Consider the following 17848-nt stretch of genomic DNA (forward strand, 5'->3'; position numbering starts at 1 on the left):
CAGTGTTAATGAAGGAATAGAGTGATAATGAAGGAAGAGTGTTAATGAAGGAATAGAGTGATAATGAAGGAATACAGTGTTAATGAAGGAATAGAGTGATAATGAAGGAATACAGTGTTAATGGAGTGATAATGAAGGAATAGAGTGATAATGAAGGAATACAGTGATAATGAAGGAACAGAGTGATAATAAAGGAATACAGTGTTAATGAAGGAATACAGTGTTAATGAAGGAATAGAGTGATAATGAAGGAATACAGTGATAATGAAGGAATACAGTGTTAATGAAGGAATAGAGTGATAATGAAGGAATGCAGTGTTAATGAAGGAATACAGTGTTAATGAAGGAATAGAGTGATAATGAAGGAATACAGTGTTAATGAAGGAATAGAGTGATAATGAAGGAATACAGTGTTAATGGAGTGATAATGAAGGAATAGAGTAATAATGAAGGAAGAGTGTTAATGAAGGAATACAGTGTTAATGAAGGAATACAGTGTTAATGAAGGAATACAGTGTTAATGAAGGAATAGAGTGATAAGGAATACAGTTAATGAAGGAATAGAGTGATAATGAAGGAAGAGTGTTAATGAAGGAATAGAGTGATAATGAAGGAATACAGTGATAATGAAGGAAGAATGTTAATGAAGGAATACAGTGTTAATGAAGGAATACAGTGTTAATGAAGGAATAGAGTGATAATGAAGGAATAGAGTGTTAATGAAGGAATACAGTGTTAATGAAGGAATAGAGTGATAATGAAGGAATAGAGTGATAATGAAGGAAGAGTGTTAATGAAGGAATAGAGTGATAATGAAGGAATACAGTGTTAATGAAGGAATAGAGTGATAATGAAGGAATACAGTGTTAATGAAGGAATAGAGTGATAATGAAGGAATAGAGTGATAATGAAGGAATACAGTGTTAATGAAGGAATAGAGTGAAAATGAAGGAATAGAGTGTGAATGAAGGGGAATACAGTGTTAATGAAGGAATAGAGTGATAATGAAGGAATACAGTGTTAATGAAGGAATAGAGTGATAATGAAGGAATACAGTGTTGATGAAGGAATAGAGTGATAATGAAGTAATAGAGTGATAATGAAGGAATAGAGTGATAATGAAGGAATACAGTGTTGATGAAGGAAGAGTGTTAATGAAGGAATAGAGTGATAATGAAGGAATAGAGTGATAATGAAGGAATACAGTGTTAATGAAGGAATAGAGTGATAATGAAGGAATACAGTGTTGATGAAGGAATAGAGTGATAATGAAGGAATAGAGTGATAATGAAGGAATACAGTGTTAATGAAGGAATAGAGTGATAATGAAGGAATAGAGTGATAATGAAGGAATAGAGTGATAATGAAGGAATACAGTGTTGATGAAGGAAGAGTGTTAATGAAGGAATAGAGTGATAATGAAGGAATAGAGTGATAATGAAGGAATACAGTGTTAATGAAGGAATAGAGTGATAATAAAGGAATAGAGTGATAATGAAGGAATAGAATGATAATGAAGGAATACAGTGTTGATGAAGGAAGAGTGTTAATGAAGGAATAGAGTGATAATGAAGGAATAGAGTGATAATGAAGGAATACAGTGTTGATGAAGGATAGAGTGTTAATGAAGGAATAGAGTGATAATGAAGGAAGAGTGTTAATGAAGGAATAGAGTGATAATGAAGGAATAGAGTGATAATGAAGGAAGAGTGTTAATGCAGGAATAGAGTGATAATGAAGGAATAGAGTGATAATGAAGGAAGAGTGTTAATAAAGGAATAGAGTGATAATGAAGGAATAGAGTGATAATGGAGTGATAATGAAGGAATAGAGTGATAATGAAGGAATACAGTGTTAATGAAGGAATAGAGTGATAATGAAGGAATAGAGTGTTAATGAAGAAATAGAGTGTTAATGAAGGAATAGAGTGTTAATGAACGAATATAGTGTTAATGAAGGAATACAGTTAATGAAGGAATAGAGTTATAATGAAGGAAGAGTGTTAATGAAGGAATAGAGTGATAATGAAGGAATAGAGTGATAATGAAGGAAGAATGTTAATGAAGGAATAGAGTGTTAATGAAGGAATAGAGTGATAATGAAGGAATAGAGTGATAATGAAGGAATACAGTGTTGATGAAGGAATAGAGTGATAATGAAGGAATAGAGTGATAATGAAGGAATACAGTGTTGATGAAGGAAGAGTGTTAATGAAGGAATAGAGTGATAATGAAGGAATAGAGTGATAATGAAGGAATAGAGTGATAATGAAGGAAGAGTGTTAATGAAGGAATAGAGTGATAATGAAGGAATAGAGTGATAATGAAGGAAGAGTGTTAATGAAGGAATAGAGTGTTAATGAAGGAATAGAGTGATAATGAAGGAATAGAGTGATAATGAAGGAATACAGTGTTAATGAAGGAATAGAGTGATAATGAAGGAAGAGTGTTAATGAAGGAATAGAGTGTTGATGAAGGAATACAGTGTCGATGAAGGAATAGAGTGATAATGAAGGAATAGAGTGATAATGAAGGAAGAGTGTTAATGAAGGAATAGATTGATAATGAAGGAATAGAGTGATAATGAAGGAAGAGTGTTAATGAAGGAATAGAGTGATAATGAAGGAATAGAGTGATAATGAAGGAATACAGTGTTAATGAAGGAATAGAGTGATAATGAAGGAAGAGTGTTAATGAAGGAGTAGAGTGTTGATAAAGGAATACAGTGTCGATGAAGGAATAGAGTGTCAATGAAGGAATAGAGTGATAATGAAGGAAGAGTGTTAATGAAGGAATAGAGTGATAATGAAGGAATAGAGTGATAATGAAGGAAGAGTGTTAATGAAGGAATAGAGTGATAATGAAGGAATAGAGTGTTAATGAAGGAAGAGTGTTAATGAAGGAATAGAGTGATAATGAAGGAATACAGTGATAATGAAGGAATAGAGTGATAATGAAGGAATACAGTGTTAATGAAGGAATACAGTGTTAATGAAGGAATAGAGTGATAATGAAGGAATAGAGTGATAATGAAGGAATAGAGTGATAATGAAGGAATAGAGTGATAATGAAGGAAGAGTGTTAATGAAGGAATAGAGTGATAATGAAGGAATGGAGTGATAATGAAGGAATGGAGTGATAATGAAGGAATACAGTGTTAATGAAGGAATAGAGTGATAATGAAGGAATAGAGTGATAATGAAGGAATACAGTGTTGATGAAGGAAGAGTGTTAATGAAGGAATAGAGTGATAATGAAGGAATGGAGTGATAATGAAGGAATACAGTGTTAATGAAGGAATAGAGTGATAATGAAGGAATAGAGTGTTAATGAAGGAATAGAGTGTTAATGAAGGAATAGAGTGTCGATGAAGGAAGAGTGTTAATGAAGGAATAGAGTGATAATGAAGGAATGGAGTGATAATGAAGGAATAGAGTGATAATGAAGGAATAGAGTGATAATGAAGGAATAGAGTGTTAATGAAGGAATAGAGTGATAATGAAGGAATAGAGTGTCGATGAAGGAAGAGTGTTAATGAAGGAATAGAGTGATAATGAAGGAATGGAGTGATAATGAAGGAATGGAGTGATAATGAAGGAATACAGTGTTAATGAAGGAATAGAGTGATAATGAAGGAATAGAGTGTTAATGAAGGAATACAGTGTTAATGAAGGAATAGAGTGATAATGAAGGAATAGAGTGTTAATGAAGGAATAGAGTGATAATGAAGGAATAGAGTGATAATGAAGGAAGAGTGTTAATGAAGGAATAGAGTGATAATGAAGGAATGGAGTGATAATGAAGGAATGGAGTGATAATGAAGGAATACAGTGTTAATGAAGGAATAGAGTGATAATGAAGGAATAGAGTGTTAATGAAGGAATACAGTGTTAATGAAGGAATAGAGTGATAAGGAATACAGTTAATGAAGGAATAGAGTGATAAGGAAGAGTGTTAATGAAGGAATAGAGTGATAATGAAGGAATACAGTGATAATGAAGGAAGAATGTTAATGAAGGAATACAGTGTTAATGAAGGAATATAGTGTTAATGAAGGAATAGAGTGATAATGAAGGAATACAGTGATAATGAAGGAAGAATGTTAATGAAGGAATACAGTGTTAATGAAGGAATAGAGTGATAATGAAGGAATACAGTGTTAATGAAGGAATAGAGTGATAATGAAGGAATAGAGTGATAATGAAGGAATACAGTGTTAATGTAGGAATAGAGTGATAATGAAGGAATAGAGTGATAATGAAGGAAGAGTGTTAATGAAGGAATAGAGTGATAATGAAGGAATAGAGTGATAATGAAGGAATAGAGTGATAATGAAGGAAGAGTGTTAATGAAGGAAGAGTGTTAATGAAGGAATAGAGTGATAATAAAGGAATAGAGTGATAATGAAGGAATAGAGTGATAATGAAGGAATAGAGTGTTAATGAAGGAATAGAGTGAAAATGAAGGAAGAGTGTTAATGAAGGAATAGAGTGATAATGAAGGAATACAGTGTTAATGAAGGAATACAGTGTTAATGAAGGAATAGAGTGATAATGAAGGAATACAGTGTTAATGAAGGAATAGAGTGATAATGAAGGAATAGAGTGATAATGAAGGAATACAGTGTTGATGAAGGAAGAGTGTTAATGAAGGAATAGAGTGATAATGAAGGAATAGAGTGATAATGAAGGAATAGAGTGATAATGAAGGAATAGAGTGTTAATGAAGGAATAGAGTGATAATGAAGGAATAGAGTGATAATGAAGGAAGAGTGTTAATGAAGGAATAGAGTGATAATGAAGGAATAGAGTGATAATGAAGGAATACAGTGTTATTGAAGGAATAGAGTGATAATGAAGGAATACAGTGTTAATGAAGGAATAGAGTGATAATGAAGGAAGAGTGTTAATGAAGGAGTAGAGTGTAATGAAGGAATAAGTGTATGAAGGAATACAGTGTAATGAAGGAATAGAGTGATAATGAAGGATAGTGTTAATGAAGGAATAGAGTGATAATGAAGGAAGAGTGTTAATGAAGGAGTAGAGTGATAATGAAGGAATAGAGTGATAATGAAGGAATACAGTGTTAATGAAGGAATAGAGTGATAATGAAGGAATAGAGTGATAATGAAGGAAGAATGTTAATGAAGGAATACAGTGTTAATGAAGGAATAGAGTGATAATGAAGGAATACAGTGTTAATGAAGGAATACAGTGTTAATGAAGGAATAGAGTGATAATGAAGGAATACAGTGTTGATGAAGGAAGAGTGTTAATGAAGGAATAGAGTGATAATAAAGGAATAGAGTGATAATGAAGGAATAGAGTGAATATGAAGGAAGAGTGTTAATGAAGGAACAGACTGATAATGAAGGAATAGAGTGATAATGAAGGAAGAGTGTTAATGAAGGAATAGAGTGATAATGAAGGAATAGAGTGATAATGAAGGAAGAGTGTTAATGAAGGAGTAGAGTGTTGATAAAGGAATACAGTGTCGATGAAGGAATAGAGTGTTAATGAAGGAATAGAGTGATAATGAAGGAATACAGTATTAATGAAGGAATAGAGTGATAATGAAGGAAGAGTGTTAATGAAGGAATAGAGTGATAATGAAGGAATACAGTGTTAATGAAGGAATAGAGTGATAATGAAGGAAGAGTGTTAATGAAGGAATAGAGTGATAATGAAGGAATAGAGTGATAATGAAGGAAGAGTGTTAATGAAGGAATAGAGTGATAATGAAGGAATACAGTGTTAATGAAGGAATAGAGTGATAATGAAGGAATACAGTGTTAATGAAGGAATACAGTGTTAATGAAGGAATAGAGTGATAATGAAGGAATACAGTGATAATGAAGGAATAGAGTGATAATGAAGGAATACAGTATTAATGAAGGAATAGAGTGATAATGAAGGAAGAGTGTTAATGAAGGAATTGAGTGATAATGAAGGAATAGAGTGATAATGAAGGAATAGAGTGATAATGAAGGAAGAGTGTTAATGAAGGAATAGAGTGATAATGAAGGAATAGAGTGATAATGAAGGAATAGAGTGATAATGAAGGAAGAGTGTTAATGAAGGAATAGAGTGATAATGAAGGAATAGAGTGATAATGAAGGAATACAGTATTAATGAAGGAATAGAGTGATAATGAAGGAAGAGTGTTAATGAAGGAATTGAGTGATAATGAAGGAATAGAGTGATAATGAAGGAATAGAGTGATAATGAAGGAAGAGTGTTAATGAAGGAATACAGTGTTAATGAAGGAATACAGTGTTAATGAAGGAATAGAGTGATAAGGAATACAGTTAATGAAGGAATAGAGTGATAATGAAGGAATACAGTGATAATGAAGGAAGAATGTTAATGAAGGAATACAGCGTTAATGAAGGAATATAGTGTTAATGAAGGAATAGAGTGATAATGAAGGAATACAGTGATAATGAAGGAAGAATGTTAATGAAGGAATACAGCGTTAATGAAGGAATATAGTGTTAATGAAGGAATAGAGTGATAATGAAGGAATAGAGTGTTAATGAAGGAATACAGTGTTAATGAAGGAATAGAGTGATAATGAAGGAAGAGTGTTAATGAAGGAATAGAGTGATAATGAAGGAATACAGTGTTAATGAAGGAATAGAGTGATAATGAAGGAATACAGTGTTAATGAAGGAATACAGTGTTAATGAAGGAATAGAGTGATAATGAAGGAATACAGTGTTAATGAAGGAATAGAGTGATAATGAAGGAATACAGTGTTAATGAAGGAATACAGTGATAATGAAGGAATAGAGTGATAATGAAGGAATAGAGTGTTAATGAAGGAATAGTGTGATAATGAAGGAATAGAGTGATAATGGAGTGATAATGAAGGAATAGAGTGATAATGAAGGAAGAGTGTTAATGAAGGAATAGAGTGATAATGAAGGAATGGAGTGATAATGAAGGAATACAGTATTAATGAAGGAATAGAGTGATAATGAAGGAAGAGTGTTAATGAAGGAATAGAGTGATAATGAAGGAATACAGTATTAATGAAGGAATAGAGTGATAATGAAGGAAGAGTGTTAATGAAGGAATAGAGTGATAATGAAGGAATACAGTGTTAATGAAGGAATAGAGTGATAATGAAGGAAGAGTGTTAATGAAGGAATAGAGTGATAATGAAGGAATAGAGTGATAATGAAGGAATACAGTATTAATGAAGTAATAGAGTGATAATGAAGGAAGAGTGTTAATGAAGGAATAGAGTGATAATGAAGGAATAGAGTGACAATGAAGGAAGAGTGTTAATGAAGGAATAGAGTGTAATGAAGGAATATAGTGTTAATGAAGGAATAGAGTGATAATGAAGGAATAGAGTGTTAATGAAGGAATACAGTGTTAATGAAGGAATAGAGTGATAATGAAGGAATAGAGTGATAATGAAGGAAGAGTGTTAATGAAGGAATAGAGTGTTAATGAAGGAATACAGTGTTAATGAAGGAATAGAGTGATAATGAAGGAATACAGTGTTAATGAAGGAATAGAGTGATAATGAAGGAATAGAGTGATAATGAAGGAATACAGTGTTAATGAAGGAATAGAGTGATAATGAAGGAATAGAGTGTTAATGAAGGAATACAGTGTTAATGAAGGAATAGAGTGATAATGAAGGAATACAGTGTTAATGAAGGAATAGAGTGATAATGAAGGAATACAGTGTTAATGACGGAATAGAGTGATAATGAAGGAATAGAGTGATAATGAAGGAATAGAGTGATAATGAAGGAATACAGTGTTAATGAAGGAAGAGTGTTAATGAAGGAATAGAGTGATAATGAAGGAATAGAGTGATAATGAAGGAATACAGTGTTAATGAAGGAATACAGTGTTAATGAAGGAATACAGTGTTAATGAAGGAATAGAGTGATAATGAAGGAATAGAGTGATAATGAAGGAATACAGTGTTAATGAAGGAAGAGTGTTAATGAAGGAATAGAGTGATAATGAAGGAATAGAGTGATAATGAAGGAACAGTGTTAATGAAGGAATAGAGTGATAATAAAGGAATAGAGTGATAATGAAGGAATAGAGTGATAATGAAGGAATACAGTGTTGATGAAGGAAGAGTGTTAATGAAGGAATAGAGTGATAATGAAGGAATAGAGTGATAATGAAGGAATACAGTGTTGATGAAGGAAGAGTGTTAATGAAGGAATAGAGTGATAATGAAGGAAGAGTGTTAATAAAGGAATAGAGTGATAATGAAAGAATAGAGTGATAATGAAGGAAGAGTGTTAATGAAGGAATAGAGTGATAATGAGGGAATAGAGTGATAATGAAGGAAGAGTGTTAATGAAGGAATAGAGTGATAATGAAGGAATAGAGTGATAATGGAGTGATAATGAAGGAATAGAGTGATAATGAAGGAATACAGTGTTAATGAAGGAATAGAGTGATAATGAAGGAATAGAGTGATAATGAAGGAATAGAGTGTTAATGAAGGAAGAGTGTTAATGAAGGAATAGAGTGTTAATGAAGGAATACAGTGTTAATGAAGGAATAGTGTGATAATGAAGGAATAGTGTGATAATGAAGGAATAGAGTGATAATGAAGGAATAGAGTGATAATGAAGGAAGAGTGTTAATGAAGGAATAGAGTGTTAATGAAGGAATAGAGTGATAATGAAGGAATAGAGTGATAATGAAGGAATACAGTATTAATGAAGGAATAGAGTGATAATGAAGGAATAGAGTGATAATGAAGGAATACAGTGTTAATGAAGGAATAGAGTGTTAATGAAGGAATAGAGTGTTAATGAAGGAATACAGTGTTAATGAAGGAATAGAGTGATAATGAAGGAATAGAGTGATAATGAAGGAAGAGTGTTAATGAAGGAAGAGTGTTAATGAAGGAATAGAGTGATAATGAAGGAATAGAGTGATAATGAAGGAATAGAGTGATAATAAAGGAATACAGTGTTAATGAAGGAATAGAGTGATAATGAAGGAATAGAGTGATAATGAAGGAAGAGTGTTAATGAAGGAATAGAGTGTTAATGAAGGAATAGAGTGATAATGAAGGAATACAGTGATAATGAAGGAATACAGTGTTAATGAAGGAATAGAGTGATAATGAAGGAATAGAGTGTTGATGAAGGAATAGAGTGTTAATGAAGGAATAGAGTGTTAATGAAGGAATAGAGTGATAATGAAGGAATAGAGTGATAATGAAGGAAGAGTGTTAATGAAGGAATAGAGTGATAATGAAGGAATAGAGTGATAATGAAGGAAGAGTGTTAATGAAGGAATAGAGTGATAATGAAGGAATAGAGTGATAATGAAGGAATAGAGTGATAATGAAGGAAGAGTGTTAATGAAGGAATAGAGTGATAATGAAGGAATACAGTGTTAATGAAGGAATAGAGTGATAATGAAGGAATACAGTGTTAATGAAGGAATAGAGTGTTAATGAAGGAATAGAGTGGTAATGAAGGAATAGAGTGATAATGAAGGAATAGAGTGATAATGAAGGTATACAGTGTTAATGAAGGAATAGAGTGTTAATGAAGGAATAGAGTGTTAATGAAGGAATAGTGTGATAATGAAGGAATAGAGTGATAATGAAGGAATAGAGTGATAATGAAGGTATACAGTGTTAATGAAGGAATAGAGTGTTAATGAAGGAATAGAGTGTCGATGAAGGAATAGAGTGTCGATGAAGGAATAGAGTGTTGATGAAGGAATACAGTGTTAAGGAATATAGCGTTAATGTAGGAATGTAGTGTTAATGAAGAAATACAGTGATAACAAAGGAATAGATGTCTGAAGTCAGGGGTCTGAAGTGGCTCCCTGCTATTGCCTGGGTAACAGAAAGGAGATTTGACATTACATGGTTTGCTGGTTTGGTTACAGAGCTCCAAGGCCCTCCAAAAAAAAGTGCTGTATTAATACTTCCAAAATGTCTTTAACCAGCAATTTTCTGTGCACTGACAGCTGTGATGATAATGCATCATTCAGCATGGTGAAGATACCTGATGATGCTTAGTAAATTTAGGGGGGGAAAGGTCTTGTATTTGCCAACATCTCTGAGTATAGATACCTGCAATTATATTCCATCACTTCAGCACCTCTGTGAAATACATCAACACTGCAAATGGAATAGGAGGCAAAGTCTGAGGTAAAAAGACTTTTCCACTCAGAATCCTTTCTGGATTACCTTTCCAAGCAACAAATCCCCTGGCTGTGTATGGGAAAATAACTGCCCTAACATTGCATGTTCTGCCTATTGAGCTGAATGCTTCCACACCAGAATGGAACCTTGAAGGTACAAAGGGCTGATCTCTGGAAGTGTCATCTCAGTGCTAAGAATCATGGAATCACAGAATTGTTAGGGTTGGAAGGGACCTCAAGGATCATCCAGTTCCAAACCCCCTGCCATGGGCAGGGACACCTCACACCACAGCAGGTTGCTCACAGCCACATCCAGCCTGGCTGCAAAAACCTCCAGGGATGAGGCTTCCACCACCTCCCTGGGCAACCTGTGCCAGTGTCTCACCACCCTCATGGGGAAGAATTTCTTCCTAACACCCAATCTGAATTTCCCCATTTTTAGTTTTGTTCCATCCCCCCAGTCCTATCACTCCCTGACTGCCTCAAAAGTCCCTCCCCAGCTTTCCTGTAGCCCCCTTCAGACACTGGAAGGCCACAAGAAGGTCTCCTGGGAACCTTCTCTTCTCCAGACTGAACAACCCCAACTCTTTCAGTCTGTCCTCATAGGAGAGGAGCTCCAGCCCTCTGCTTATCCTTGTGGCCCTTCTCTGGACACCTTCCAGCACCTCCAGATCCTTCTTGTAATAGGGGCTCCAGAGCTGGATGCAGGAAGCAGCAAAAGAAGGCAAAATGGGTGTTAGGAAATATTGGAAAGGGAGTATCTGGTGAAAAAGAGAACATCCTGTGTTGTAACTTTACATATCCATGGTATGCTTACACCTAAAATGTCCATATGCATGCCCCCAGCACAGGGCAGAAAACCTGATTGCTTATTGCTTGAATGATCTTATTTCAAACAGGATTGTCTTGCTCCAGGTTGAACTGGATTAGATGAATCTGGACAGAGGTGTTCTTACACCAGATCAGATCAGCAGTGTCTGCACCAGGAGTTGCCATCCTTTGGCTCTGGGGACTCATGGCAAGCAACAGGACAGGAGGAGAAGGCCTCAAGTTGTGCCAGGGGAAGTTTAGATTGGATATTAGGAAAGATGTCTTCCCTGAAAGGGTTGCCAATCCCTGGAACAAGGCTGCCCAGGGAAGTGGTGGGAGGGATTTCAAAGAGGGACATGTGGCTGTGGTGCTTTGAGACATGGCTCAGTGGTGACCTGGCAGTCTTGGGTTAACTCTTGGACAGGGTCATCTTAAAGGTCTCCTCCAACCTAGAAGATTCTAAAATTCTCTGATTCCTCATCTGCAAGCTTTAGGAAATGCAGCCTTCAATCATCTAAAGCTGGAAGTGGGGAGATTCAGACTGGACATGAGGAAGAAGTTCTTCCCCATGAGAGTGGTGAGAGCCTGGAATGGGTTGTCCAGGGAGGTGGTTGAGGTTCCATCCCTGGAGGTGTTTAAGGCCAGGCTGGCTGAGGCTCTGGCCAGGCTGATCTAGTGTGAGGTGTCCCTGCCCATGGCAGGGGGTTGGAACTGGATGATCCTTGTGGTCCCTTCCAACCCTGACTGATTCTATGATTCTATGATCTATGATCTATGAATGGAAGAAGCAAGACTATGTTTTGGGAAAACCTTCATCTTCTATACTATGTAAGCCCAGGAACATGAAAGATGAGTTCACTTACACTGCAGCTTGCCACCACAGACAGATCTGAGGCAGAGGTTTGCTGCTTGGTCAGGCAAGGCTCTGGCTCCTGTTCCACCATGAGTGACCACAATCTGGCTGGCAGGGTTACAGAGAGCTATTTTGTGTCCAAGGCCACTTTTTTGGGGACTTGTTTCCTCCTTACCCTCCAGGATGCACATTTAATTTATGTCTGGGAGACAGTGATGTGGCTGGAGAGGTGAGACAGGTCTGCAGCACCCAGGAATGTAAGCAAAGGATGGCAGAGGAGGATGTGCCAGGTGCCAGAAATCCCATATCAAAGAGTTTTCCTCAGACAAATGTATTTAGATCTGAGTCTGAGAGAGGCAGCTTTTGCTATGCAGACACTTCTTGACATCCCTAGGTATAATTCTAATTATAGAGCCTTTCAAAGTATGCAGCAGAAGTGGATTAAGCTAAATAGTCTGCTCAAACTGCCAGAGGCTTCACAGCTAAGAAATTAATTTCTCTAGCACTGATTTTATTATTGGGTTAGGATTTTTTTCCCTCATCCCCTCCTCCTCCCAAACTTGTTGGGAATGTCACTTTATTATTACACTCCATTTTCAAACACATGGAGAGAAGTGCTACCTGACGTGAGTTTTCAGATGACTGCTGCTGTGCAAAATGGTTATGGCCTTCTCTTATCTCTTTAGAAATTAATAGCAGATGGGACAAACTATCACTAAAAGAGACAGGCCTTTTGTTAATGCCAGAGCCTGCTTTCTACTGGCTGCCAGGCATTATAATAGCAATGAATTTCTGCCACAGGAAGCATCCTTCAGCTTGTCAAGGCACTGAAATGTATTATTGAAGTGCAACAGCAGAGCCTTTGCCTTGCAATTTGTTTCTAAAGAAAGTCTTGTGGGCCTAGAAAAGATATTTTTAAACCTTTTAATTTTTTTAAGCTTTTTTTTAAGCTTTTTTTAAAAATTTTTAAGCTTTTTTTAAGCTTTTTTTTTAAGCTTTTTGTAAGCTTTTTTTTAAGTTTTTTTTTAAGCTTTTTTTTTTTTTAGCTTTTTTTTAAAAAAAACTAATTTTAAAATTTTTTTAAACCTTTGATGATGCAGCCTGTCTAGGCTGCCTTGTGTGTGCCCAGCTCATGATGAGACATCAACAGCATCTAAACATCTACTCAGTTAAAAACAAGCAGTGGTTGCTAATGACTGTGCAGCTCCTGGAAGTGCAGTTCTGCTGATGCCCAGAGTATTACCAAGTCTGTATTCTTGCTTATCGTGACTAAACCAGACACAGAAGGCAGGGCAGGGGTAGTTTGGGTGGTCTGCAAGTTGCTCATGTGTGTTAATAAAATGCCCTTGTAAGAACTTGACCTTGTATCACAGTCTCAGAGTATATCAGAGGTTGGAAGGGACCTCCAGAGATCATCAGGTCCAACCCCCCTGCCAGAGCAGGAGCACCCAGGGGAGTCTGCACAGGAATGCATCCAGGTGGGTTTAGAAAGTCTCCAGAGAAGGAGACTCCACAACCCCCCTGGGCAGCCTGCTCCAGGGCTCTGTCACCCTCACTGGAAAGAAGTTTCTCCTCATGTTGAGCTAAAATCTTCTATGTTCAAGTTTGAAGCCATTGTTCCTTGGCTTATCACTGTGCACCACCCAAAAGAGCCTGGCCCCCTCCTCCTGACAGCCACCCCTCAGCTATTGATAGACATTGATCAGATCCCCTCTCAGCCTTCTCTTCTCCAGACTAAACAGCCCCAGGGCTCTCAGTCTCTCTTCACAGGGGAGACGCTCAAGTCCCCTAAGCATCCTCATGGCTCTCCCTTGGACTCTCTCCAGCAGGTCTCTGTCTCTCTTGAACTGGGGAGCCCAAAACTGGACACAGGATTGCAGGTGTGGTCTCACTAGGGCAGAGCAGAAAGGTAGAAGAACTTCCTTAGCCCTCCTGGACACCTTTCTTGATGCATCCCAGGATCCCATTGGCTCTCTTGGCCACAAAAGCACATTGTTGTTCCATGGAGAACTTGCTGCCCACCAGCACTCCAAGGTCCTTCTCTGTGGAGCTGGAACTTGTAAGGTCCTAGTTCTGCCTGTTAGATGTGTTTGCAGCTGTCTCAAGGATGTCCACTGCCATCTGAGCTCTAAATGATGGAGTTGGTCCAATGTGGCTATGCCCATGCCAAGCTTGCAACTAAGCCAGGGTCTGTTTTCATACAATCATAGAATGGTTTGGGTTGGAAAGGACCTCCAAAGATCATCTAGGCCAACCTCCTGTCTGTGGGGCCAGTGCAGGGCATGGTTTGCACTCAAATAGCTGAAGTCTCTTGCACCCCTCAACTGCCTCCCACCTCACCTGGGAGCCCTCATCCAAATGTACTCCTGGGATTAGCCCTGGAATTGCCTGGGGCATGACACAGGATCAGGCTGTGCTAATGCACTTGCTAGTGGTTAACCAGGGACAGACCAGGTGGCCCTGGACTGTTCTTTGAGCTCAAGTCTTGAGCACACTTTGCCCTTCAACTTGGATGTGCGCTTTGGTTTCATTGTGTGTTTTTATTGTTCTACTTCTTTCTTTCTTTCTTTTTTTCTTTATGAGCTATTGTCTTTTAATTAATTGTTAGTTCCTTGGGCTAACCCACAGCTATTTTTGGGGTTGAGAGGGAAAAAGGAATGTCTTGTTTCAAGGGTTTTTTCCTTGGTTGTATCTATCTCCATTTATTCTCCTATTCTTTTTAGGCTGACTGGAGGTAATGGCTTTTATCATGCTTTATAAATCATTCTGCAGAATGCTTTGAGTGAGCATTTTATTTAATAAGTATGGAGAAGTGGGCTTTTATCCCTGAAAAAGAGATGGCAGGTTCACTGTAATTTCCTCTGGATTGCTGTATTTGGGGTGGAAGAAGTAATAGAAGTCTCAAAGATATTGGTCTTACAGCAAGTTCCAATTGGATTACCTCCTCTTTGACTTGCTGCTTGATCCTTAGGAGCATCAGAGTTATTTATGGAGGAAAAACAGCACTTTGATTTAAGAGCACAGAGGCAGGGACACTCTTTGAAGAGTCTGAAAACCCTGCAGCCTGGAAACCTGACCATTAATGCTCTTGACCTTTGGATCTGCAGCCACATCCAAATGCTGCAGCTCACCTCCTGTTCCAGATTATGTCAGAGCAAACCCTGAGAGCAGAGATTTCTTGCAGAGGGGAGGAAACAGGATTCAGGTACAAGGGATTTCCAAGAGAAATCTTTATTCAGGCTGCTGGAAAGTGCTGTCCTGGCTCCTTGTCTCCTGTCTGCCTGAGATACCCACCTTGATTGGGCTGCATCAAGAGAAGCAGAGCCAGCAGGGTGAGGGAGGTGATTCTCCCACTCTACTCTGCTCTGCTGAGACTCCATCTGGAGTACTGCATCCAGTTCTGGAACCTCTATTACAGGAAGGATGCGGAGCTGCTGGAAGGTGTACAGAGAAGGGCCATGAGGTTGAGCAGAGGGCTGGAGCTGCTCTCCTATGAGGACAGACTGAGAGAGTTGGGGTTGTTCAGTCTGGAGAGGAGAAGGCTCCAAGGTGACCTTCTTGTGGCCTTCCAGGATCTGAAGGGGGCTACAAGAGTCTGTTTGCCAGTTCCAATAACTCTCTGCATGGCTTGAGTGGGGATGTGTAGAAATCCTATCAAGTCCAGACCTGTGCCTTCTATCTTGAGAGAGAGCAAGCGGCCAGGCAGGAGGAGTGTGTCCAGCAGATCCAGGGAGGTTCTCCTCCCCCTCTACTCTGCCCTGCTGAGACCTCACCTGGAATATTGAATCCAGTTCTGGGCTCCCCAATGCAGGAGGGATAGGGATCTGCTGGAGAGAGTCCAAGGGAGGGCTACAAGGATGCTGAAGGGACTGGAGCACTGCCTGGTGAGGAGAGGCTGAGAGCACTGGGGATGTTCAGTCTGGAGAAGAGAAGGCTGAGAGGGGTTTAATAAATTTTTGTAAATGTCTGAGGGCTGAGTGTCAAGAGGGAGGGGACAGGGACAGGCTCTGCTCACTTGCACCCTGGGATAGGACAAGGGGTAATGGATAGAAACTCCAGCACAGGAGGTTCCACCTCAACATGAGGAGGAACTTCTTGACTGTGAGGCTCACAGAGCACTGGAACAGGCTGCCCAGAGAGGTTGTGGAGTCTCCTTCTCTGGAGACTTCCCAGCCCCATCTGGATGTGTTCCTGTGTGCCCTGTGCTGGATTCTCTGGTCCTGCTCTGGCATGGGGGTTGGACTGGAAGATCTTCAGAGGTTCCCTTCCAACCCCTAACCTCCTGTGGGCCTGTGATAAGATAACTGAATTCACTCTTTGTGTTTCTCTGTTTGTTTGTTTGCAGGGTGTGTGCTGGTGGTGTCTGTAATTGAACAGCTTGCACAGTGGCACAACAGTACAGTCAAGGCAGCTGTGGAGAGGCTGTGCAACTACATACCTGGTAAGTGCCAAACCGTGCACCTTATGTTGGTGCTGCTGTGTTCCTCTGTTACTGAAAAATCCACATGTGGGGGTGAAGAAGCTTTATCCACTTCTCGTGCAGCATGCAGCTCAAAGGAATGCAGCTGAAGTAGTTCTGGGCCCCTCAGTTTAAGAAGGACCTCAGGGAACTGCATGAAAGAGTCCAGTGCAGAGCCACAGAAATGATTAGGGGAGTGGAACATCTTCCTTATGAGGAGAGCCTGAGGGAGTTGAGGGCTCTGTAGCTTGGAGAGGAGGAGCCTGAGAAGTGACCTCATTGCTGTTGATAAAGATGTGCAGGGTGAGTGCCCAGAGGCTGGAGCCAGGCTCTGCTGGGTGATGCCCAGTGCCAGCACAAGGGGAATGGTGGAAGCTGAGGCATAAGAAGTTCCACGGAGGAACAGGAGGAAGAAATTTTTTCCCTGTGAGGGTGACAGAGCCCTTGCACAGGCTGCCCAGGGGGGTTGTGGAGTCTCCCTCTCTGGAGATATTCCAAACCCACCTGGATGTGTTCCTGTGTGACCTGCTCCAGGTGACTCTGCTCTGGCAGGGGGGTTGGACTGGATGAGCTTTTGAGGTCCCTTCCAGCCCCTGGCATTCTGTGATCCTGTGAAAGACAGCAAGGTGCTATCTGCAGGGAAGGCAGCAGCATGGCTCACTTGGCTTTGGAGCTGGGATTTTATCCCTAAATTAGAGTGGAGCTCATGTGTGGGAAGCAACACCTGCAAACCCTGTCCTTCCCTTTTTCCCCACTTTGTCTGTCAGCAGCTGAAGAGCAGAGGCACTCTGCCTAACCACTCCTCTTTCTTGCTGCTGTGGGTCTTTAGAGCAACGGTGAAGATGAAAATGTTTTCAGCAGGTGTGGGAAGCTGCTCTTGTAAAACCTCAGGGTTGAGCTGGGGTTGGCAGGTGTAAGGTGTGAGCACTTGGTCTGCACAGAGAAGCTGTGGAAATGTACCTGATGGTACCAGATGCAGAAGTGATGGCTATTCCACAGGAGTATATGCAGGCTCCCCTCTTCCTGCCCCTCACTTTACCTGCCCAGAGGAGCTCAGCTCTCCAGACAAGCATCCCTAAAAAGAGATAGCAGTCTGAATGCCGGAACAGCTTGGTGCCCCATACCCCAACTCTTTAAGTGACCAGCTCTCACTTCCATGTCTTCTTTAACATTATGAATGTGCAAAGATGACTTAGGATTCTTCACTTAAAAAGTCATTTATGTAGGGCTTCAGTAATTACACCTCTGAGAAACCACCTTGCTCTGTAGACCCTTGTTTCACACAAGATGAGTGCAGAATATTAATTCCCTTCCTTTTCCAAGAGAAGGTTTCCCTATGCAGGATGGAGCAGGGAGGTAATTGCTGGGAAGAATTCATTGCTGGACTGATGCTTATCTGATTGCTATTCTGTAAGTGATATCCTCAGCATTTTAAATTACAGGCACATAACCATGAAGTTACAATTAGAGATGCTGATTCTGCCATTAAAATACAATTTTCTTCTTTAAAATATGACATGTCAGCTCTGGGCCCCATGATTCACTCTGTGGACCTTGTTCAACTCACATGTCA

At 39.2% G+C, this 17848-nt stretch overlaps 1 protein-coding gene across 1 annotated transcript in view; it reads left to right on the forward strand.

Moving 5' to 3' along the window:
- AOAH (acyloxyacyl hydrolase) overlaps positions 1–17848 on the forward strand; it is a 105226-nt gene that overhangs the window by 11454 nt on the left and 75924 nt on the right. Inside the window, exon 3 of the mRNA XM_054384952.1 lies at positions 16162–16257. Coding sequence (XP_054240927.1) covers positions 16162–16257 — 96 coding nt within the window. The remainder of the gene's footprint in view (positions 1–16161; positions 16258–17848) is intronic.

Source organism: Indicator indicator, chromosome 11 (genome assembly GCF_027791375.1).
Source record: "Indicator indicator isolate 239-I01 chromosome 11, UM_Iind_1.1, whole genome shotgun sequence".
NCBI classification, from domain to species: domain Eukaryota; kingdom Metazoa; phylum Chordata; class Aves; order Piciformes; family Indicatoridae; genus Indicator; species Indicator indicator.